Genomic DNA, 24080 nt, shown 5'->3' with positions numbered 1-24080 from the left:
ATATATGTAACTAGCTTAGTTTCTGCTGGCAATAAATGTTGGACTAGTTCGTTGATCAGTGGATGAATACAATATGCTTTTTTAGCCAGCATTATTCAGGCTATATTTGGACTATTTTGTACAAGTGAGGCAGGCATCTTTGAAAGTGCAGAGCCCCATAATGGTAAGAGAGTTAAGAATTATGTATTTGGGGGCACCTGGGTGGCTCAGTGGGTTAAAACCTCTGCCTTCAGCTCAGGTCATGATCCCAGGGTCCTGGGATCAAGTCCCACATCGGGCTCTCTGCTCAGCAGGGAGCCTGCTTCCTCCTCTCTCTCTGCCTGCCTCTCTGTCTACCTGTGATCTCTGTCAAATAAATAAATAAAAATCTTAAAAAAAAATTATGTATTTTGAGGGGCTGTGCGGGTTCTGGGAAAGAGAATACTCAAAACCATTGAGCTTCTTTAAAAAAAAATTTTTTTTTAAGATTTTATTTATTTATTTGACAGACAGAGATTACAAGTAGGCAGAGAGGCAGGCAGAGAGAGAGGAGGAAGCAGGCTCCCTGCTGAGCAGAGAGCCCAATGTGGGGCTCAATCCCAGGACTCTGAGATCCTGACCTGAGCCGAAAGCAGAGGCTTTAACCCACTGAGCCACCCAGGTGCCCCCAAAAAACCATTGAGCTTTTAAAAATGTTTTGTTTTTGTTGTTACTGCTTGTGTTTTAATACTGGAAAAGCTTCTTGGTAGCTTTTCCGTGTGATTCCAGAGGTCAGAACAGGGATCAGTGGTAGAGGGTACACAGAAGTAAATTGAGGCTTCATCCAGGGAAGTCATTGAACTGTCCCAGGTGCTTCAGGTGAGGGGCTGACTTTGGGTAGAGGTTGGACCAGATATCATTTAGGGCCCTTTCCTGCTATAAAATCATACTATATAGGGACGCCTGGGTGGCTCAGTGGGTTAAGCCGCTGCCTTCGGCTCAGGTCATGATCTCAGGGTCCTGGGATCGAGTCCCGCATCGGGCTCTCTGCTCAGCAGGGGGCCTGCTTCCCTTCCTCTCTCTCTGCCTGCCTCTCTGCCTACTTGTGATTTCTCTCTGTCAAATAAATAAATAAAATCTTTAAAAAAAAATAAAATCATACTATATAGATCAACCATGAACAGCATGGATTCTTACTGCATAGGGCCACCCATTTGCAGATGTTTTTTGATAACTACGGTATGGTACTGTAAATGTATTTTCCTTATGATTATCTTAATAACATTTTCTTTTCTGGGGTGCCTGGGTGGCACAGTCAATTAAGTGTCCAACTCTTGGTTTTGGCTCAGAGCCTGATCTCAAGGTCATGAGATCGGCCCCCAGGTTGGGTTCCATGCTCAACTCAGAGTCTTCTTAAGACTCTCTCACTCTGGGGCGCCTGGGTGGCTCGGTGGATTAAGCCGCTGCCTTCGGCTCGGGTCATGATCTCAGTGTCCTGGGATCGAGCCCCGCATCGGGCTCTTTGCTCAGCGGGAGCCTGCTTCTCTCTCTCTCTCTCTGCCTGACTCTCCGCCGACTTGTGATCTCTCTGTCAAATAAATAAATAAAATCTTTAAAAAAAAAAAAAAAGACTCTCTCACTCTGCTGTAAAGTGTGTAAACCTGGCGATTCACAGACCTGTACCCCTGGGGATAAAAATATATGTTTATAAAAAATTAAAAAAAAAAAAAAGACTCTCTCACTCTCCTTTTGCCCCTCCGCCCACTTCTCTAAAATAAATAAATAAATCTTGAAAAAAATAACATTTTCTTTTCTCTAACTTACTTTATTGTGCTATAATATATAATACATATAACATGTAAAATAGGTGTTAATCTGGGGTGCCTGGGTGGCTCAGTGGGTTAAAGCCTCTGCTTTCAGCTCAGGTCATGATCCCAGGGCCCTGCTCAGCAGGGAGCCTGCTTCCTCCTCTCTCTCTGCCTGCCTCTCTGCCTACTTGTAATCTCTGTCTCAAATGAATAAATAAAATCTTTTTTTAAAAAAATAGGTGTAATTGACTGTTTGGGTATTGGCAAGGCTTCGGGTCAACAGTAGGCTGTTAATAGTTGAGTTTTGTGGGGAGTCAAAAGTTTCACATGGATTTGTGACTGCATGGGAGGGTAGGTGATCCTAACCCCCGCATTGTTCAACTCTCTCTTGTACGTGTGTGTGTGTGTGCATGTGTAGACAGCCTATCGCTCTCCTCCTGTACTAAGATACAGGTTTTGTTTGGTTTTTAATGGGTAAAATGTGAGCATGACTTCATTCTCTGAAAGTACACTATCTGAGGGAATGTGAATGTGACCCTACATAGATTTACATATAAAGACACAGAAGAACACGACAGTCGTGCTTGATTTTACTTACCACATGCCAGACACTGACCACTCTCCCCACACCGTCCTCTTTAAAGCTCCTCAGCATCCCGAGATCAGGATTTATGGCCCCATTCTGCAGACCAGCATGGGGCACTGGGAGGTTGACCTGAGCTGAGCATCCTGGTGTGATTGATGACCAGCCTCACAGAAGAGAATGTGCGATTTGTATTTAAACACAGACACACATGCTAAGGCCATACGTGTGTTTTTTAAAATTTAAATATTTTATTTATTTGTCAGAGAAAGAGAGAGCACAGGCACAGGGAGAAGCAGGCTTCCCGCTGAGCAGGGAGCCCGATGTGGGACCTGATCCCAGAACCCAAGGATCACATCCTGAGCCATAGGCACTTAACTGACCTAGCCACTCAGGCACCTCTCGTTTCTTTTCTGAGTGGGGTTCTCTTTCACCCCTTTTTTATGATCCATTTACATCAACCCCAAGTATGCCAGAGGCCCTTGGCCATGCTGGGTTAGGCCACAGCCAGTCCCAGGATGTAAATAATCTCCGGTTTCTTTAGTGGAAGCAAATGAAGTTTTCTGTGACTTCTTTTTGGTATTTGTGTGTTTTGCGTCTGTATGTCTATATACATGTGCGTTTTTATTTTCCAATGGATGGAGTTGGCGGGAGAGTAGCCCTGCTCTCAGGCAGCAGAAGCCTCCAGAAGAATGAGGATGGTTAAATGAGAGGAGACGCTTTCCATAATGTGTCTCGAGCAATCCCTTAATGGGCACAGAAAATTTCTGCGAAATGGGTGAATAGCGTGGGTCCATTTTTATCAGCCTCTCAATGAAGTAGAGCCCGCTGGCTTTTAAGACCCAGGCAGCAGACAAAAAGTGGTCTTTATCCTCACACACCAAATCTGTGCGTCAGTAAAGTGCAGGCCCTGACAGGAATTTCAATTATTTAATCAAAAAGAAAATGAAAGAGGTCTTAAGTGTTGTGATTCGAAGACAGCCTTTTCATAGACCAATCTAGTGTGTGCTCACATTGAATATGAAGCAAAATGGGGAGGAAATTAAGGCAGCTTCGGCTTAAATCATGTGATTGCAAATAGTAAATTAGTTTCTCGATGTTTTCATTTAAGTGTTTAAGTGGAAGGTTTTATTCCTAATGTAGTGTAGTGACACAGAAGAGAACCCTCAGCCAATTCCAGCTTCCCGGTCCCCGCTTCAGTGATGCATTTGCCCTGGGGAGGGAGAGGGAGGAAGGGAGGCGAAGATGAAGAGAGAAGGAAAAGCAAAGCCTCAGTCACGTTAAGGTGCTTTTGTTTCAAATTGCTACCAAAGTACGCTTTCACAGCAAACTCATTAATTGAGCAGATGAGTAACGTCTGTTGAAAATGTACTAAGCGAAATGCATTTAATTTGGAAGGGAAATCAGAAACTGCATTAGTCAGAGCGTATAAATGGCAACATCATCCATTCTGCTGTTGTTTTGTTTGATGTGGACGCAACTGAATTTGTTCTTAAGGGATAAGGGCTAGGTAAAAAATAGTCAACGTTGAGCTGGAGAGAAAAACACAGCCCCTCTGGCTTTCAGAGGCTTCTGGGTGTTTTGGCTGGGGCTCCCGCTAGAGCCTGCTGTGGGGACGAGCACGGGTATCAAGACTCCCGGGAAAGTCGTAATGGGGTGGGAGGGAGTTGACCTCTGACAGGCGCAACAAGTAGCTGCAGGTCATTTCTGTGCAAATGAGCAGCCCTTTGTGTTTGTAATTAGCTTTGATTATTCAGGGGCCAGGAGCTTAAGGCGGTGCGCGGTGGGAGGTCAGGCTCTCGGTTCACTCTATAGACCCAACTGTGAGTGGACTTTTAATATCACACTAGGCAGCGAGGCTCGAGTGTCTCTGAGAGTTAGATTCACCAGCATCTCTCCTGCCATCCACGTGGGAGGAGAGTGGAGGTGAACGTGTCTTTAAATTAGCCATTGTCTGGGCTCCGCTCAGACCTTAGGCCTTGCCGTGCGCATTTCCATTCGGTTCACCAATTCCCTTCTGGGGCCAGGACGTCTTTAGACTCTTGGAAAGCTGTTGGTCTGATCCTGTGATACTTGCTGAACCCTGGGTACTGAATATACCCTAACGAATGCCATGTTTAACCTTTTCTAATAGTTGAATAACATTTTTGCTTTTACCTTTTCATGAAAATTTTCCGCAAAAGAGGAAAACAAAGAAAATAGTATCACGAACTTCCATGTATGGACCACTAAATTTAACAGTTACTAATCTTTTGTCATATTTATTTCATCTCTACCCCACCCCTGAGGTTTACTTAAATTTAGGCAATATGATGTTTCACCCAAATTAATTAAGAATACATCATCTTAAAAAAAATTAAAAGGTCATTTTCCTGTAGAACCACAATACCATTATCACCATGAACAAAATCAACAAGGGTTCCTTCATATTCCAATACCTAGTCCGTATTCCAATGTCCCTATTTCCTAAAAGTATTTTTAATGGTTGGTATGTTCAGAGCAGCACCCAGTCAAGGACCATGGATAGCATGTCTTTGTTGTTTGTTTTAAAGATTTTATTTATTTATTTAGAGAGAGTGGGGAAGTGCAGAGGGAGAGAGAGAAAAGAATCCCAAGGAGACTCTCCACTGAGCATGGCGTCCAACGGTGGGGCTTGATCCCAGGATGCTGAGATCCTGACCTGAACCAAAACCAACAATCAGACGCTCAACCTACTGAGCCACTCAAGCGCCACCCTTTTGTAAAAAGGGACCATGCACAACGTGTCCTTAAGTAAATAAAGGATACTTTATTTTCTTCATGGCGTTGCCTTTATTGAAGGAAATGGAGACTTGTCCCATTCAATGCATAACCCCCGGGATTTGTCAGACTGTTTCCACACAGTACACTGTAGATCGTTTTCTATCCTCTGTAGTGTCTGTAGCTTGAAGTAGGGTCCAAACCTGACTGGACTCAGGTTAAACATTTGTCAGGAATGCTTTGGAGTGGTGGAGTGTACCTCACTTAGCAGTACCACAGGGCACCTATAACGAACGTCTGGTTGTCCTGCATTAGGGACAGTACGACTGATCACATCATATCCAGTTACACTTTCTTGTTTGTCAACAGCAAGTAGCCTGTAGGGGGTTGCTTCGGTACCACACAACAATCTAGTGTCCCCCATTTCACAGCAGAATCAAATGAGTGCCAATGGCCCCACATTAGAGGGTGTCCTGTTTTCTGCAGCACTTAGCACAAGGTAGATAATATTCCAAGAGACTGTTTGAAGGGGTGAATGAATGAGTGGAAGGATGCAGGAAGTCTTGAATGAATAAAACGAAAAACTTAATGAGAAATTCTGCAAACCTGCCCGTGACCAATCTACCAGTGAAAGAACCCAACATCTTTAGGAGTCATGAAATGGTAGCTCTTTGCTGGGTGTGGAAAGACTCAGGTTTTCTACCTCAGCTTTGCCTGGAATTTGCTGTTTGACTGGACACATCACTCGTCTTCTCTGGGATATATTATGAGGAATACAGAAAGGAACCATCTCTAAGCTTCTATCAGCCATAGCATTCTATTCTAAAAAATACAAAGAACTCTCTGGGCCAGGAGCCTGCAGATCCTGAACCCACTTAAATCAGGGTTCTTCTGGTGCACTACAGGTTTGTGGTATTTAAGAAGCATACAGGTTGTCATGGCAACCACCCTTCCCAACTTGTTATCTGCTAACCAACCATTCCAACTCCATTGCTACCTACAATCTCTGTCCCATTTGAAACTGAACTGGAAAGATGACCAGGGATTCATTAGCCTTCATGCCACTTTATAAACAACAGAAAACACTTGCTTCTTTCCCATGTAAAGTACAGTCTACCAGGCCCAATCATTGTTATGTTACCAATGCACTTATTTCCTCATTCACATGTTCCATCAGTAGGTCAGCATTTGATACTTCACTGTGTGCCAGACACTGGACTAGATGCTTGGGATAAAATTGGCTCTCCTTCTGTAGCATTTACAGTTTAGAGAAGAAGACAAACAATGAAAGAGACAGTCGCATTACAGTGAGAAAAATATGATGATATCAAAAGTGTGTGCACACACCCAGACAGGGCGCCTAACACACCTGGGGGCATCAGGGAAGGCTTCTGGGAGAAAGCGATTTGTTCTCTCTCAGAACCCTAGAGGAGTAAGCCAGTGTGGGAGAGATGGCTAGACCAACACATGCTCCTTGCAGGGAAGGTACTATAACATGCTACCAAAGGATTTTAATCAGGGACTGACCTAATCAGATTTTCACTTTTGAGTCAGCACTCTGACCACTGAAAAAAGGATTACAGGAGATGATGAAAAGGGAACAGAAAAGCTGCAAGCAGTTAAGATCATGATATTATCGTGAGTTTTGAAAGTCTTAAGAACAGAGCCCAGTGTGGTGTTTGGATTTATATCTTCTAAGCTAATCTTAACCATGCCCGATGTCCATGAAAAGTGACAAATACATATTTGTTTGAATGAATGAATGGTTGTTTTTTGGCTGGATAGCTGAATGGCTTCTATCTGGAAACACCAGTACTTCTTGCACTTTCTAGTGACTTTGCTCTAATTGCTCATGCATAAAGACTTGACGTAAAATTTCCTAAAATACTATCATCCACAGTTACAGCTCTGCTCAGAAAACCTTTATTGGTCCCTACCCTCAGCACTCTGTCCTCCAGATTAATCATAATGTCTTCTGTCTTTCAAAGTACTTGTTAATAAGGCCCAAACCACATTTCCCAATACTACTCGGGATCTCCACTCTAGTTATGATCATTTCAGTGTCCTGAAGTATATTTTTGTTCTCCCTGCCCTGTGAATACTTGTATTTGCCATTCTCCTCGGCGGAAACAGTATCTTCATCTCCTTCCACCTGTCCAAATTCTACCAATCCCTAATCATACAGGTCGTCTCTTGCATGAGGCCTTCACTCATTAACTCTACTTGATAGATGATTTAAATGTAATTTTATAAAAATTAAAGTAGTGAAATTTATTTTTTTTAATTATAAGTTAAAACGTTGGATCACTATATTGTACACCGGAAACTATTATAACACTATATGTTCATTATTCTTGATTTAATTAATCAATTGATTGATTAATTTAAGATTGTATTTATTTATTTGAGAGGGGGAGAGAGCAAGAGCACGAGAGCATAAGAGCAGGGGGAGTGGGAAGCAGAGTCCCTACTGATCAGGGACAGGGAGTCCCAGGTGGAACTCGATCCCAGGATGCTGGCAGAATCATGCCCTGAGCTGAAGGCAGATGCTTAACTGACTGAGCCACCCAGGTGTCCCTTATTATACTTGAATTTAAAAGGATTATAAATTATATATATAATTACATATACATAAATTTTAAATTTAATTTAATTAATTAAAATTATATTTAGGGGCGCCTGGGTGGCTCAGTGGGTTAAGCCTCTGACTTCGCCTCAGGTCATGGTCTCAAGGACCTGGGATTGAGCCCCACATGGGGGTCTCCGCTCAACAGTGGGCCTGCTTCCCCCCACTCTCTCTGCCTGCCTCTCTGTCTATTTGTGATCTCTCTCTGTGTCAAATAAATAAATAAAATCTTTAAAAAATTATATTTAAATATATAAGGTAAAACAAATTATAAATTATATATATAATCATATACATATATAAAAATTATAATTATAAATTATAATCTCAAAATAAGATTCAGTGGAGAAAGCCCAGTCTTTGAATCTACTGAATGTATGCAAACCTGGGTTTCATTTCCTCTCTGCCATTTACCAGATGTGTGGCCTGGGAAGTCTAAATCCACTCTCTGAACTTTGTTGTTTTCTTACCTATTTATTTATTTTAGAGAGAGAGCATGAACAGGAGAGGCAGAAGGAGAGGGAGAGAGAATTCCAAGCAGACTTCCTGCTGAGTGTGGAGCCCCATGCGGGGCTCAGTCTCATAACCCTGACATCATGATCTGAGCTGAAATTAAGAGTTGGACACTTAACCCCACTGCACCACCCAGGCACCCCTGAGCTTCAGTTTCTTGAAATATTAATCTAAAGTAATTATTTTTACTTTGCAGAGTAGATTAGAGTATATTAAAATGTGTAATATGATACCTGTCACTGATTAAGTGCTAGAAGCTATTGCCCCCCCCCCTTTTAAATTTCATTTATTTATTTGAGAGAGAGAGCGCACGCACAAGCAGGGATGAGGGGCAGAGGGAGAAGCAGACTCCCCACTGAGCAGGGAGCCTGATTCAGGACTTGATCCCAGGACCCCAAGATCATGTTTTGAGTTGAAGGCAGACGCTTAGCTGACTAAACCAGCCAGGCGTTCCTAGAAGCTATTACCCTTAATAGTAATGAACAATTTCCTCTTGCTGAGCAGTTTTTAAAGCTCTTTTGCATATTTTCCTCACAAAATAGTTGCTACAATAGGTCTCCAATATTGTCCCCTCTTTGCAGATAGAATAACTAAGGCTCTCAAGGGTTAAGTAACCTAAAAACAACAGTATTATCCTTATATCATTTGCAGGAGAATCGTTGGGGGCTCTCTAATCTGCCATGGATAGGAAGGTAAACTCATGCTCCCTTTCTGGAGGATAGTGCAGCAAAGCCAATCAACACTACGAACTTGATCAAGAAATTCATTGTCTAGAATGTCCATGTGTAAAATAATATATGTATATGGTTATTTATCGCGTGTATTTAGTACAGCATGGTTTGTAACAGCAAAAGATTGAAAGCATCCTAAATATCTTAGGAAATCATCCTAGAACAACCACTTTATTTATTTATTTTTAAAGATTTTACTTATTACTTGACAGACAGAGATCACAAGTAGGCAGAGAGGCAGGCACAGAGAGAGGAGGAAGCCGACTCCCTGCTGAGCAGAGAGCCCAATGTGGGGCTCGATCCCAGGACCCTGGGATCATGACCTGAGCCGAAGGCAGAGGCTTTAACCCACTGAGCCACCCAGGCGCCCCAGGAAATCATCCTAGATACCATAGAAGGAACCTGGTTAAATAATCACAGTACATCCATATATGTAACAATGTGCAACTAAAAAAAGTTAAGTAAAAAAATCAAGGTATATAAAAATTTTTTTAAATTAAATTAAATTAAAAAATTTTTTTTAAATTAAAAAAAATCAAGGTATAAAAAGAGTAGGTAGTGTGCTGCCTTTTGCCCTTCCTATAAAAAGAGGAAGAAAGGATGTATGTGTGTGTATATATATACACAAATATATTTATTTCACCTATACATTTATTTATTTATTTATTCACAGATGTATTTATTCACATATAAGTGCATAACGTGTGTGTGTATATGTATCATTTATATATGCTTAAGATACCTCTGCAAGGATACTTAGAAAGCAGGAACAGTGATTGGCTCCAAAGGGAGGATTGGCTAAGAGAGGGAAACGGGAGACATGTTACATCATATAGTTTTTCTAATTTTTGCCTTGTGAATTATCTGAATATATCACCTATAAAGCAATTCCTAGTCTAGCTGGAAAACAGAACATGGCCGTGACCCTCTGCCCCTACGCCCCACCCCACTACCATGTGCGTGTGTACTTGCTCTCTCTAAAAAAAAATGATAGTAAAATAAAAAAGCATACCGTATCACCACACCATCTGGAGGAGCTGCTTGCCTTTCAGCTAAGAGGAAGGGATCTGGTAACCAGCACTAAATTATTCTTTTACCTGGAAACTGTCAAATAATACTGCAAATAATTACAAGTAACTTCATGTCAATTTTGGGAAAGTCCACTGTGCTTTGGAAAGTATTAAGATGCAGTAGATAAAATTAAATCCTTGGCTTAAAGTGGAAGCAAGATATATACGTCTGAGAAAAGGCCTCCAAAGGCATGCCCACCTTTTCTCAAGGTACATGTTCAATAAATGTTTACAGATAAAAACTGAAGAAATCACAGAGTGCTTGGTTTTCCTGTCTCCCAATATTATTTTATATCCTAACTACAATCAAGCCTGTATCATCTTAGTGATGTTTTCTTAATTAAGTAAAATAAACAGAGAAACTCTTGGCTGATCTTTCTGTTTTGCATGTTTGGGGTTACATAGAGAGAGTGGCAGAGCTGTGTGTGTGTATCTGAAGCAGACATAAGGCTTATACTTTTCTTTGTTCCCTGCACCCCTCTACCCTATCTCTCCAAACAGCCTCATACAGAGCCTAGCAAAGGTAGGCTGCCTGGTAAACAATAAATCCTCTTTGTCTGATTGTTTTCGTTGATCAAGGGCGAGGAGAACCAGACTTGGTGTTGATCTAGTTTAGTGTTTTTGAACTTCTGGCTGTGGGAAAGTTAGATAATGTCATCTTTCTTCAGATCACCTTCAAGGTATCTTCTAGAACTAAGTAGATACTCCTCACTTGCTCCCATTTGAACCCAGGAGATCACTACCTAGTACCATCACCTTCTTCCCAATACCTTCTTTTTTTTTCTTGGCAAGAAACTCTTTCTGCCTTTATATAACAAGATGGTGTTGGATTTATTAATCATCCATGTACATGGTAGCCCTGGGGTTCCAGTATTGATCATTTGGGCTGGTTTGGTTTGGTTTGTGCAGCTACCATCACCAGCTGCACCAGCATCAGTGGTAGGAGCACTTACTGGGATTAGTTTTGTGCCAGCCACTGGGCAGAATGCTTTACATATATTATCTTTTTAAAATTGAGATATAATTGACATACAACATTGTGTAGGTTTAGGGTTTATATATTGTCTTAATTACCCCCCAAACTATCCTATGAGGTAAGGCTTAGAAGGGTTAATTGAAGTTTCCAAGGTCATACAGTGAGCACACAGTGGTCACGGAACCAGATTCTAGCCTCAGTCTGCTTGACTCCAAACCCTGTTCTGTTTACTGCTGATAATGATAATATCTCCTCCCTCTTCACTTTGAAGTGATGATGGTGTGTGTGTCTGTGTGTGTATTCATTTCCCCAAATTAGAACCTTGAACCACTGTTTCTGGTATTGTAGGTTCTAGTTTTTGCAGGCAATGGTTATGAATTTGTAAATCCTCCAAGGAGAAGATCTGGGGAGATTGGCTCTTAAATCAAGGGCTGTAGTTTCAGATTTGGTTTTAGAAGAGAAGTAAGCAGCGTCTATTATTGGTCTACCTGTTTATTTTCCAGAGATAATGCAATGAATAGACTATGGACTCTGGGGTCAGATAAATCTGAGTTCAAATCCTGATGTACAAAGTTGAGTGATCTTGAGCTCCTGATTCTACCTAAGTAATCCTCTGTGTCTTTATATATGTAAACAAGAAGAGATGGGATGTTCAAGTAAGAACACAGCTTAAAGTATGCACTGTAAAATATCAATATTCCATATATTAATGATGTTGTTTCACCATAGCTGATCTTTCATTAGGCTTATTTTTAGTATTATGATTAGCCTCTTTAAAATGTGTAATAGCCATTTATATTTTCTTTTTTGTGAACTCTTTCTTCCCATCTTTTGTCACTTTTTAAATTGTGTTCTTGGTTTTTTTCCTTACTGACTTGTAGGAACTTTGTTTTTTGTTTTTTTTTTTTAGATTTTATTTATTGAGGCATCTGGATAGCTCAGTCATTAAGCATCTGCTTTTGGCTCAGGTTGTGATCCCAGGGCCCTGGGATTGAGCCCCACATCTGGCTCCCTCTTCGGCAGGAAGTATGCTTCTCCCTCTCCCACTCTCCCCGTTTGTGTTCCCTTTCTTGCTGTATCTCTCTTTCTCTGTGTTAAATGAATAAAATCTTATTTTAAAATATATTTTTAAAAAGATTTTATTTATGTCAAATAAAATCTTTAAAAAATAGATTTTTTTTTAAAAAGATTATATTTATTTATTTGACAGAGAGAGAGACCAATCATGGGGGAGCAGAGGGGCAGAAGAAAAGAGAGAGAAGCAGACTCCCCACTGAGCAGAGAGCCCAATGCAGGACTTGATCCCAGGACCCTGGGATCATGACCTCAGCTGAAGGCAGATGCTTAATTGATGGAGCCACCCAGGTGCCCCTAGGAACTTTTTATGTATAACAAACTATCTCTGTGTTTGGGATACGAATCACAAATACTGTCACTTTTGTTGTTTGTCATTTTCCTTTGCTTTTGATAATTTTTGGCATGTGGAATTTTAAAACATTTATTTTATTTTAATTTTTTTAAAAATATTTTATTTAACAGAGAGAGAGAGAGAGAGAGATCACAAGTATGCAGAAAGAAAGGTGGGGGGGGGCAGGCTCCCTGCTGAGCAGAGAGCCTGATGCGGGGCTCAATCCCAGGACCCCAAGACCAGGACCCGAGCCGAAGGCAGAGGTCCTACCCACTGAGCCACCCAGATGCCCCTAAAACATTTAATACAGTTAATTTTATCAGTATTTTCTTCTTTGGCTCTCAGGCTTTTATGTTATACATATAAGGACTTTTCTTATTTTTAGTTTATTTAAGAAAACTTCTCCAGTATTTTTTACTCCTTCCTTTTAACAGTATCTACCATCTTGGTCATTGTTAAGATGAATTCAATATTACCCTCTTACAGTGCAAACATTTATAACTTCATTTCTTTTGATCCACTAACATGATTGCATTAACAGTGAAAGTTGGAAGGACAAAAATCAATTTGGCTTCATAAACAGTATTCTCAAACAAAATATAACTGATCCATCATTTTAACAAAAATATACCAAATATTTAGTTCCATGCACAAAGTCCTCTTGGGAAATGTGTATAAGCTCATCTCTATACCTCATAATAGAGTTTGAAAGGTTTTATAATCTCTAACATCAGAAATTCATAGTTCATAATGGCAGCATTTTATGCCCCATTATTTTCAAAGCTATGCATACTAATTAGGTATTATTCTTTGAAGTACATTGTATCAATAGGTGGCAAATTTTATTTTTTAAAAATATTTTATTTATTTATTTGTCAGAGAGAGGGTTTGCACAAGCAGTGGGAGTAACAGGCAGAGGGAGAAGCAGGCTTCCCACTGGACAAGGAGCCCGATGTGGGACTTGATCCCAGAACCCCTGGATCATGACATGAGCTGAAGGCAGACACTTAACCAACTGAGGCATCCAGACATCTCAGTAGGTGCCAAATTTTAAATCTGAAAATAGAATTTGGATGGTTTAGGATGGAAGAAAAGGATTTTTAAAAGACATTTTTGTTAGCCTATTGGTTTTTCTCTGGTAATGTACTTGGCTGCTTTTTGGGGACTTGTTGAGGAAAATGGTGGAATCATTCTCCTTCCACTATATACATTTTAGAGGATGAAGAAATGGTTATATGATCTCTCATATCTCATACCTTTAGTTCCCTGCTCTGAGTCTTCCTATCACTTTATGAAGCATGTTTTAAATAGAGATGCCAAAGCAGCATAGAAAATTTTGGGAAGTACCTGGGTGGCTTAGTTGGTTGACCATCTGCCTTTGGCTCAGGTCATGATCCCAGGGTCCTGGGACTTAGACCCATTTTGGGCTCATGGTTTTGGCATGCCCAGCAAAAGGGGCAGGTGGTGGGGGCGGGGGGGGGTCTGCTTCTCCCTCTCCTTCTGCTCCTTCCCCCACTCATGTTCTCTCTTTCTCTCTCTCAAATAAATAAAATCTTGGAAAAAAAAAAGACAACTTTGAGAAAGAAATGAGAGTTTTGATCCTACACACTGACATCATCCTGAATGAGTAAACAGGATGGATTTAGTGGTTCTTAAGTTAGGAATACTGTGAGTTGGATATCCTATCCTTGAATGTGTTCTTATGTGAGTTCACATCCTAATTTCTGGTGTAAAAGCATTATTTGAAGATGCGTTTGCAGGAAGCATTCAGCGACTCCTGTTCTTTCTCTAGACATGTCATCCACTTTGATAGTACTTAAAATAAAGTACTCAGATAGAAAGTAACTTGAAACAGACAGCAAGCAATATAATACAAAATGTTATGAGTAAAGTATGTTACTCAGATCCTTCTAAAATACATTTCTTCCCTTATTTTGAAGGCCACTATATAGGCACCTGGGCTAATGGAACCAGTCTCTTCCTTTGATCATCAACAGAGTCATCTTTTTGGGAAACCAAGTCCCAGCTCAGATGACAGTTTTAAATGCGGCTGACATGAAGGAGAGAAGGACTGTTTAATTATTCGTTCCCTGAAAAGCAGGTCTTTTCTCTCTTGGGATTCATAAATCTTCAGTTGAGACCATAGCAGGAACTCTGTCAGATCTTGTGGGTTAGATAGGGGGAAAAACATTTTATTTTTATTTTTATTTTTTGCCCAGGGCAATGTGCAGGTTCTTGTTTTATGGGTCAGCCTAGCATACAGCTCCAGCCTGCTGGTTCTAGGTGACAGATTTTAGTCAAGTGAGGATTAATAATTAATGTAATGCAAGTACATTTATTTAATCTCCTAACGCTTGGAGAAGGCTTGGGAAGGTGTGCAGTGAATAGCCTGGCATATAGTGGATGCTCAGTGAATACTCACAATAATCAAATGTAAAGCACAGTTAAAAAACAAGCATAAGAAAGTACCTGGCTAGCTTCAGCAACTGCTTTCCATTTTCTGTCTGCTCTGGAAAGGGGTAGAAGGGATTGTGGCATTTAACTAGCCATGTGCTGTCCCATAGGTAACCAGTAGCCATATGTGGCTATTGAGCACTTAGAATATGGCTAGTATAAATTGAGATGTGCAGTAAGTACATACTGGATTTTGAAAAATTAGTATTAAAAAATAATACAAATAAGGGGTGCCTGGGTGGCTCAGGGGGTTAAGCCTCTGCCTTTGGCTCAGGTCATAATCTCAGGGGCCTGGGATTGAGCCCCACATCAGGCTCTCTGCTCAGCAAGGAGACTGCTTCCCCCTCTCTCTCTGCCTGCCTCTCTGCCTACTTGTGATCTCTATGTCAAATACATACATAAAATCTTTTTTTTAAAAAAAGAATACAGGGCGCCTGGGTGGCTCAGTGGTTAAGCCGCTGCCTTTGGCTCAGGTCATGATCTCAGGGTCCTGGGATCGAGTCCCGCATCGGGCTCTCTGCTCAGCGGGGAGCCTGCTTCCTCCTCTCTCTCTCTCTCTCTCTCTGCCTGCCTCTCTGCCTACTTGTGATTTCTCTCTGTCAAATAAATAAATAAAATATTAAAAAAAAAAGAATAGAAATATGAAGAAATCTCAATATATTTATATTGATTAGATGTTGAATATTTTTATTATACTGGAGCTAAATAAAATACATTAATATTTCACCTGTAAATGTGACTAGTAGAAGGGTGCCTGGGTGGCACTGCCCTTAGGTGGCTGCCTTCAGCTCAGGGTCGTGATCCCAGGGTCCAAGGATGGCCCTGCATCGGGCTCCCTGCTCAGGGGGAGGCCTGCCTCTCCCTCTCCCCCTGCTTGTGTGTTCCCTCTCTCGCTGTGATTCTCCCTGTCAAATAAACAAATACAGTCTTTTAAAAAATAAAATAAAAAATAAATGTGACTAGTAGAAAATTGAAAATTACCTTTGTGGCTCACATTATTGGAGAGTGCTGATCTATACTTTAGAGATAATCTAGGCAATGAAACATCTCTGCTTTTAAGGAGCAAATGGTTTACAAGCTCTCTGAAAAAATATAAGTTGTACCCATTGCAGGAGGTGGCCCTGAAGGGGTGGGGCCAGGCAGCCCTGAAGGTCTGGAGGCTCTGACTCCAGGGCAGGAGTAGGATGGCCCACACAGGGGCCTTGAGGGGAGCGTAGAGAATGGGTTCTGGTGATCCTAGTGTTTCTCCACCATTCTGTGCAGTAACTCCACAGCAGAGAAACTTACCAGCTTGCTTGCTTGCTTGCTTTTTTTTTTTTAAGATTTTATTTATTTATTTGGCAGACAGAGATTACAAGTAGACAGAGAGAGAGAGAGAGAGGGAGGGAGAAGCAGGCTCACTGCTGAGCAGAGAGCCTGATGTGAAGCTCGACCCCAGGACCCTGAGATCATGACCTGAGCCAAAGGCAGAGGCTTTAACCCACTGAACCACCCAGGCGCCCCCTTACCAGCTTTCTTGCCTTTTCCATTTCCCTAAGTGTGTGGGCCATAGCTCTAGGAGGAGTCTGAGGCTAGGACCCAACAGGCACTTCTTCAAGACAAGACCCGCCCTTACAGCTTACCTATACATTTGCTGGCAGGGGTCAGGTCCCAGAACCGCCCCCCCCCCCAAGCAGCCGCCAGCTGTGATTATTGAGCATCCTGGAAGAAGGGATTTTTCCCTCTGGGAAACGGGTGGCAACTGAGGAATCCCTGTCTCCGCCTCCACTTCCGATCCCGTGGTCCCGCCTCTGCATCCCCAGGGAACTGCGTTGGTGTGGGTGGTTGGGACTCTCAATGACTGAGCTTTGTTACCCTTGGTTGCAGAAAGGGGAATAGGAAGAGGAAGGAAAAGTCCTACAGTTCTCAAGGCTTTCCATTATCTATCATGTTTTCTCCCTCTGTCTCTTACTTCTTAGGTTCCTGCTGGGGTCGTGGCAAAGGTAGTATAGCTGGATTCTGGAGGGGAATGCCTTTAAGTCTCCCTACCTAGGTGGCCCTCAGCTCTCAGCTCTGGAAAGCAGGTCCCAGTGCGAGCGAAACTAGAAAAAGGGGAACGTCTCCTCCGGGCACAGGGTCTGAAGACACAGCCTTAGCTTTGGGGGCAAGCAGGGAGCTGAGTGCAGCCTATGTGAAATAGTGGCGAGGGTAAGGACCAAACAGGCGGTCTTCCCCTTCCCTCCCCTTCTCTGGATCCCGAGAACACTCTGGTTACCTGTGTTAGGCAGAATTCTGAGAAAGGGTTTGCAGTGCCTTCGTTACAAAGTAATAGTCACACAAAGACATTTTTTACTGCCCCTGTTTCCAAAGGGACATTCAATAATCTCTTCAACTTCTGCTTGGGAAACAGAAATAGTTTCAGCTCTGGAATGAGATTGAAATCCCATCCCCAAGGCTGGGTGCAAATCTGTAGCCACAGTCTGTGTAGGGACTGAGCGTAGGGAACGCGCAGACACAGCTAGGCTGTTTACCGAGACCAAAGGCTGGTTGTACACCCACCACGCCCTCAGTAGCCACTTGGCTTTTAGGGTCTTAGGGGACCGGACAGCTTGGCTTTCACTTGCTGGGTAAGCTCTTCTCATTGAGAGGGAAGTGGGCATCAGTAAAGTGTGGATCCTCACCCCCAGCGCCACTTCACAAGTCCGCTTGGTTTCGGTTTCCCTCTAGCCCTGCGGGAGATCAATAGACCAGGGTTAAAGAGGGAGGAACGATCCCTGAAAGTCTACTCTTTTCCCTCTCTGTGGCCGTCTGCTCTCTGGTTTTCAGTCCTTACTCATTATCATCAGTTAAAAAGAAAGGAAGAAAGGAAGAAAGGAAGGGAGGGAGGGAGGGAGGAATGAATCACAGTTCAGACTCCCAGGACAAAGCGTTCTTGCCAAGATCTTACTTTAAAGTTATCTCCTTTCTTCTTCCCCCTTCCTCTCACTCTCCTCATCTGTTTACCATTTACCAGTCCATCCATACAGAATACGAGTCTCCCACTTCCTGGTGCACTGTAGTTTGGGCCTAATTGATTCTGGTAATTAATTTGTTCTACCTGCTAGATCAGATGGAAATCCTACCCTCGCGCCCAAGGATTAGCACTTGGCTTTCTAACACCTCCTCTAATTATCTAATAGCATGGGTTGTGAGGACTCAGTCTCTATTAAAACACTTTTACTATTAGCAGTAGTGATTGGAATTGTGATGACGACTAGATTTCAACAAATTAGAGCTTAAAAATGGGGAGATGGAAGAGAAGTGGCTTCTTTTAATTTCCCTGAGTTTAACATCAATAATTAGAGCAATTTTCAGAGATGCGAGCTGAAATTACCCCTGCTGTGCTGTAGATGATCACCTTAATTTTAGCAAATTGACTCCAGGGAAATAAATGTGACAGATTAGAAAGAGGCAAACAGAAAAGGGGGGAAAAACCAACAACAACAACAACAAAAAAAAACCCAAAAGATTGGGAGGGAGGCAAATGAGAAGAAAGGCTGGGAAAGAACTGAGACAAAAGTCTAGGACAACTGTTTTGGTGGGTTAAGGTTGAAAGTGGTAGCGTGACAAATAGGAAAGCTGTGTGAGTGGGATGATGGGGAAGTAAAGGACATTTGAGAGGAGATGGAGGCTGGCATTAAGAACTACCTCTAGACGTAGTTACACAGACCAAATTACTTCCTAATGTAGATATAACTTTCCTCATACCACCCTCTATAACTGAGGGAAAGAGTGTTATGGTCATCAACATTTTTTTATTTACCCTAACAGTCTTTCCATGCCTCAGCCAGCAACTGAAGTTGGGTGTAGCAAATATGGACCTTCTCGTCACTCTTTCCCTTCTCCATCCTGCTAGCAAGTCTCTAAACTTGGACAACCCAGGCCCAAATGCCAAACTAAATGCCTTATCCCTATTGCTTTGGGACCCTTTAGGTGCTTTTTGCTCTCTAAAGGAAGTCTGTCGAATGACAGACTTTTTCTTTTTAGCTTTCTTTTAAAAAATGCCTGAGAGAGGGGCGCCTGGGTGTCTCAGTCGTTAAGCGTCTGCCCTCGGCTCAGGTCACGATCCCGGGGTCCTGGGATGGAACCCCACATCGGGCTCCCTGGGATGGAGTCCCACATCGGGCTCCCTGCTCCGCCTGAAGCCTGTTTCTCCCTCTCCCACTCCCCCTGCTTGTGTTCCTTCTCTCACTGTGTGTCTCTCTCTGTCAAATAAATAAATAAAACCTTAAAAAAATAAAATGCCTGCGAGAAAAGAAAAAGAAAAAAAGAAAAAAAACCCTCAAATTGAGGGGGTGAAACCAACCTCGTAGGAGCAAGGACCCTGTCTGCTCCGCTCTCTCCGGGCCTGGCGGGTCGTATTCAGCACGGCGGACAGCTCCCCGCCCCGCCCCGAGCCCACCGCACCCTCCCCTCCGTCGCTGGCAGCCTTGCCATTGGCTCTCCCAGCTCCCCTCTTGAAGCTGCCAATTCTACACATAGACCCAACCTACCCAGGAGCTTGTCTTCTCGCCTCTCCAGCGCCCGGGGTAGCCCAGGCCCGGCAGAGAGCCGCGGGGTTTCCCAGCCTCGGAGGTTGGTTGTCGGCGCTCGACCAGGCTTGCGGAGACGGATTGCTTCCTACAGTTCGTCCCCGGCCTTCACCCTGTGACAGACGCTTGGCTCAAGATGAACCTCAACTTCACTGCTCCTCTACACCCAGCGTCTTCTCAGAGGCCCACGTCCTTCTTCATTGAGGACATCCTGCTGCACAAGCCCAAGCCACTAAGGGAGATGGCCCCTGACCACTTCGCCAGCTCTCTGGCCTCCCGGGTCCCTCTGCTAGACTACGGCTACCCCCTCATGCCCACACCCACCCTCCTGGCTCCTCACCCCCATCACCCTCTCCATAAGGGAGACCATCACCACCCTTATTTCCTCACCACCTCGGGTAAGTAACAGGGGACTCCAGGTTTGGGGAGCGGGAGAGCAGGTCTCCCAGTGCAGACCCTAAGCTTGTGGTAGAGCTGAGGAAAGGCCAGAGCTGTTTTGGCCTGGCTTGTCAGCTTCCTTCCATAAGTGACAGTGGAACATTGGGCATATATGGGTGAGAACATGCAGAGCTCCCTTGAGGCATTGCCAACCCATTGGGGATAAGTTGCAGTCTCTCCACAGGCTTTATAATGAAGGAAACCTTCCTAGCCAAGAGGTGGAGGTGGAGGTTTTGACAATATTCTTGGTGTATAGCGCTCAGTCTCCTTCTTGGTGGTCTTCCTGGTCACTGTGGTCCAGCTCTCAATCCTGATTCTCTGCCTCCCCTTGCTCTAGGGGAGACCCGTGACCCCCCCCACCCCCCTGAAGCAGAACTCCACTTTCTAGCTCATTTACTCAAAAGGCTCCAGCGGGTCCAGCACTCTCCTCTCGGGCGCCGCGCATTTGCGGATATACTGCTGCAGCTTAGAAGAGTGAATGAGGGTTTGGGATATTCTGAGGACTGAAGGTTTGACCTGACCAGAATAGCGGGGGGGGAAAGGGTAAGAAAAAAAGTGTGTGTGGTGGGGAGGAGGGACACCGCTCCTCATTAACCCTCTGCACTCCCACCGTCTAACTCTGCAATCTTGGGCTCAGCTGCCCATGCCCCGGTTGCTGGTGAAGCTGGAGCCCCCAGCCAAAGTATTTTGATTTCACGGATTTTGATTTTCCGTGAATGACAAAGACTGGGGCCAGCAAAGTGGTTGGGACCGGGAGATGTGAAGAAATACCCAGATGTTTTCTGCCGCTCTCTGCAAGGACATTCATGCTTTCTTCTTTGACACGATATTTTCATTCCAATTGCAGTATAATAATTCCTTGAGTCCAGATGCAGAGTGCAAGTGGGAAAACAACTCCGTCTCCGCCAGGGCCCGAGACAGTTTGTGAAATGCATGCTCTGGAATCTAAGACAAAAGCTAAAAGTTTTTTGAAGCAGTAAAACCCAGATTCTGAGGCACTGGGTTGGCAGGGCCCTTATAGAAGCTGTGTGGAAGCCTGCGTGTTGGTGTTCATCTTTATTGGCCTCACTTCCTGGCCCATGACAGCCTGTTCTGGGCTGCACCCACCTTCCCCCCAAATAGCAGTGGCCAAAGCCTGGGGTGCCAGAATTGCTTGTTTCCTCCACTGCCCCCCCCATCCCACTGACAAACTGATGTCTGTGGTAGTTTACTTGGTGTGTCTCAGACACCATAATGCCTGCAGAGGTCAGGAAAGACAAGAGAAGTCTCCCCTTGACCTGGTCGGGGAGGGAAGTGCTTCAGTGCTTCTGCTTAGGGTCGAAGAAGAGAAAGAATAAGAAAAAGGATGAAGATAAGATTAGAGATGGGGTCCCCAGCGGTCCCCTGCAACTGATAATGGAACGTGCCAGGCGGGAATTGTGCCTGGTTCTTGCTTCTGAAAAGCTTCTGATGAGAGAGTTTTATCTGTTGCCTTTGGCCGTAGGCGGGAGAATGGGGTCAGCTCGGGAAAGAGAACGGTGTTTTTTAGGTTGGGAAGGAGGGCCACATTCATGCCTCTACCAGCCCCAGAACGACACAGAGTGTCCTTAGGGATAAGGCAGGGTGATAGCTGGGCAGAGCAGCTACTGGTCCGGCCGACATTTGCAAGAAAACTTCGGACGCGCCACAGAGGACTGCCAGACGCTGCGAGAGTCCTTCCAAGAAGACATTTTCTAAGGCCTCCAGTTTAAAATTTTTCTTTTCCATTTGACTTGCTGTTTATTGTTTGTAGGTCTAGACGACCTGCCGTATAAAGATCTCCAAGCGCTGCTCTTGTCATTTTTTATTTCCCCTCCCCTGCGGTTCCTGGGAGAAGGGCTGGAGAAGCTTTGGGGCGACGAGGGGACTCGCGGAGGCAAGAAGCGGAGGGAGGCGCCGGGGACCGGGGGTGGGGGGTGGGGAGGTGGATAGTGCGGCTGGAGGTGGCTCCCGGGGATCGCGCTTTACCCACTCCGCGGCTTTTCTCTCTGCAGGGGTGCCTGTGCCGGCGCTGTTCCCGCATCCCCAGCACACCGAGCTGCCCGGGAAGCATTGCCGCCGCCGCAAGGCTCGCACGGTTTTCTCGGACTCTCAGCTCTCCGGCCTAGAGAAGAGATTCGAGATCCAGCGCTACCTGTCCACGCCAGAGCGGGTGGAGCTGGCCACGGCCCTCAGCCTGTCCGAGACGCAGGTGGGCCCGAGAGGGGCAGTTGTGATCTCCGCCGCTCTTTCCTCTCCCCTTAAGTCCTACCACCTCTGCACCCAGTGCCGAGCTCTCGAGTGGGAGTGACCCCCTCCCCTTTATTCTAGGCTTCCCCAAAGATCCTTAGTAAAAGTACCGACACCTCCAACCTCAGGGCAGACTTCCGGAAGCATCATCGCTCGAGCAAGCTCTGGACAGGGGCGAGAAACTCCTCGGCGTTCGTGATGAGCGCGCCTAGTTTGCGAACGATTAGTTCTCTGCCACCCCGCCTCTCCTCTCCGATCCGGCTTTAACCCTGGTCCGACGTAAAATAAGAGACTAGACGGGTTCTTGTCCTGAGCGAAGTCCACACAGGGAATTTTTTTTTCTTATTATTTTAATCTCCCTCACAGGCGCAAGTCCTCCAATCCAGCCTCCTCACTCCCCCACTGTAATGTAAGCGCCCAATTTATCGCTCTGTTTTGAGAGGGAGAACGGGTTTCATCTTCCAGAATTCTGTTCATCTGCAACCTTCAAACTCCCTCCTCCAGTTCCTCTCTCATATTCTCTGTACCTGGGAGCCCAACTTTCTGGGAAATCGTTAGCCACGCCGGCGCCCCTGACTTTTCTCTCTGATGAGAACCAGCAAGATTGATTCTCATCTTCCTGTCCAGCAAGACCAGGTGTTTAGAGGCCAAAATGAGGGGAGTGTAAGTTAAACATAAAGGAGACTCATCCACGCAGCACTTACTATTTGTAATTATAATTGATAACAGTATTAGTATAAACTAAGCACTCCATTCTGTCCTTGATCGTTATTTTGGACAATTACTTCCAGGAGCCTTAGGATGCTTGATTCTCACTCAGCCGAACACGGTAACTTGTGAGCAGTTCAGGTGTGATTTAACCCAAGAATGAGACTCTCACAGCTCTTGGATAATTTCTGAATGGGTGCGGTCCGTTTTCCTAACCCCCAGCCATCTCTCAGATCCTAGTAACGACGAGTCTGAAGGAATGACGTGGTTGTATTTTTTTTTTTTTTTCCTCCCTGAAATCAGGTGAAAACGTGGTTCCAGAACCGGCGGATGAAGCATAAAAAGCAGCTGAGGAAAAGTCAGGACGAGCCCAAAGCGCCAGATGGGCCCGAGAGCCCTGAGGGCAGCCCCCGCGGCCCCGAGGCCTCAGGTGCAGAGGCTCGCTTGGGCCTGCCCGCTGGCCCCTTCGTGCTGACCGAGCCCGAGGACGAGGTGGACATTGGGGACGAGGGGGAGCTGGGCCCAGGGCCGCACGTGCTCTGAGCCGCGTGGCTGGGGAGGCGGGGAGCACGCGGCGGGGCGGGGAGCGGTTCCCTCCGGGATGCGGAATGCTCGGACTCGGGTCGGGGGCGGGCCTCGAAGATCCGTTCCTGGAACAAAAACAAAACACACCTGTCAACCCTCCAACCCGCGCGGCGCCCCGTGGCTCGGTCTACGCCCTCCTCCCCCTCCCGCCCGCGGGCTCCCTGCCGGGCGAGCGTGCACCTGCGTTAGCTCATTCCCGTGCCCCGCGTCTTAAGTGGCGCAAGCTGGACCCTGGGCTCTAAATCCGCCGCGATCGCAGACCCTCTCGGCCCTCTCCTCTCCGCTACCTGCCCCCAGCTCTGTTGTCCAGGCTCCGAGACCTCTCCACCCGGACCCTTTGCCGTTCCTTGGGTAGACCGATTGGCTGCAGGTAAGGGACCCGGAGTGTGGGCCGTCCGCTCTGCGGGGATCCAGGTAGAACGACAACCAAATGCTTAAGTTGTCTTTGCCGGACAGACTCGCGGGCTGCTAGCCACAAACCTTCTACTGGGGTTCCCGCACTACACATCTCTTAACTCAAAAACTATGGCGACAACCCCTCCTCCGGGCGGCGCTTCCATCCTCTCCCTTCACTGTTCCCCTCCTGAGCTTCCGGTTCGGCACCCAGGCACCCTTAAGCTTGTGGCCCCCGGGGACACCCGCTCTACACACCCCACCTCCCCCAGTCCCAATACCGAGCGGCGCCC

General features: G+C 45.0%; 1 protein-coding gene across 1 annotated transcript; it reads left to right on the top strand.

Moving 5' to 3' along the window:
* The first annotated feature begins 19334 nt into the window (after window positions 1-19334).
* On the top strand, window positions 19335-23368 carry BSX (brain specific homeobox). Its single transcript, XM_082683723.1, has 3 exons — window positions 19335-19814; window positions 21867-22063; window positions 23113-23368. The coding sequence occupies exons 1-3, from the start codon at window positions 19553-19555 to the stop codon at window positions 23350-23352; spliced, it is 699 nt and encodes a 232-aa protein (XP_082539849.1). The 5' UTR covers window positions 19335-19552; the 3' UTR covers window positions 23353-23368.
* The last annotated feature ends 712 nt before the right edge of the window (window positions 23369-24080 follow it).

Source organism: Mustela nivalis, assembly GCF_964662115.1.
Source record: "Mustela nivalis genome assembly, chromosome: 9".
NCBI lineage: Eukaryota > Metazoa > Chordata > Mammalia > Carnivora > Mustelidae > Mustela > Mustela nivalis.
The sequence above is the reverse complement of the archived record's forward strand: the minus strand, read 5'-3'. Positions and strand labels throughout refer to the sequence as shown.

Excerpts from the sequence above, each read along its gene's own strand:
- BSX (XM_082683723.1), top strand. The coding sequence starts at position 19,553 with ATGAACCTCAACTTCACTGCTCCTCTACACCCAGCGTCTTCTCAGAGG. Across the intron at positions 19,815-21,866 it reads TTATTTCCTCACCACCTCGG|GGGTGCCTGTGCCGGCGCTG; the intron begins GTAAGTAACAGG and ends TTCTCTCTGCAG. Across the intron at positions 22,064-23,112 it reads TCAGCCTGTCCGAGACGCAG|GTGAAAACGTGGTTCCAGAA; the intron begins GTGGGCCCGAGA and ends CCCTGAAATCAG.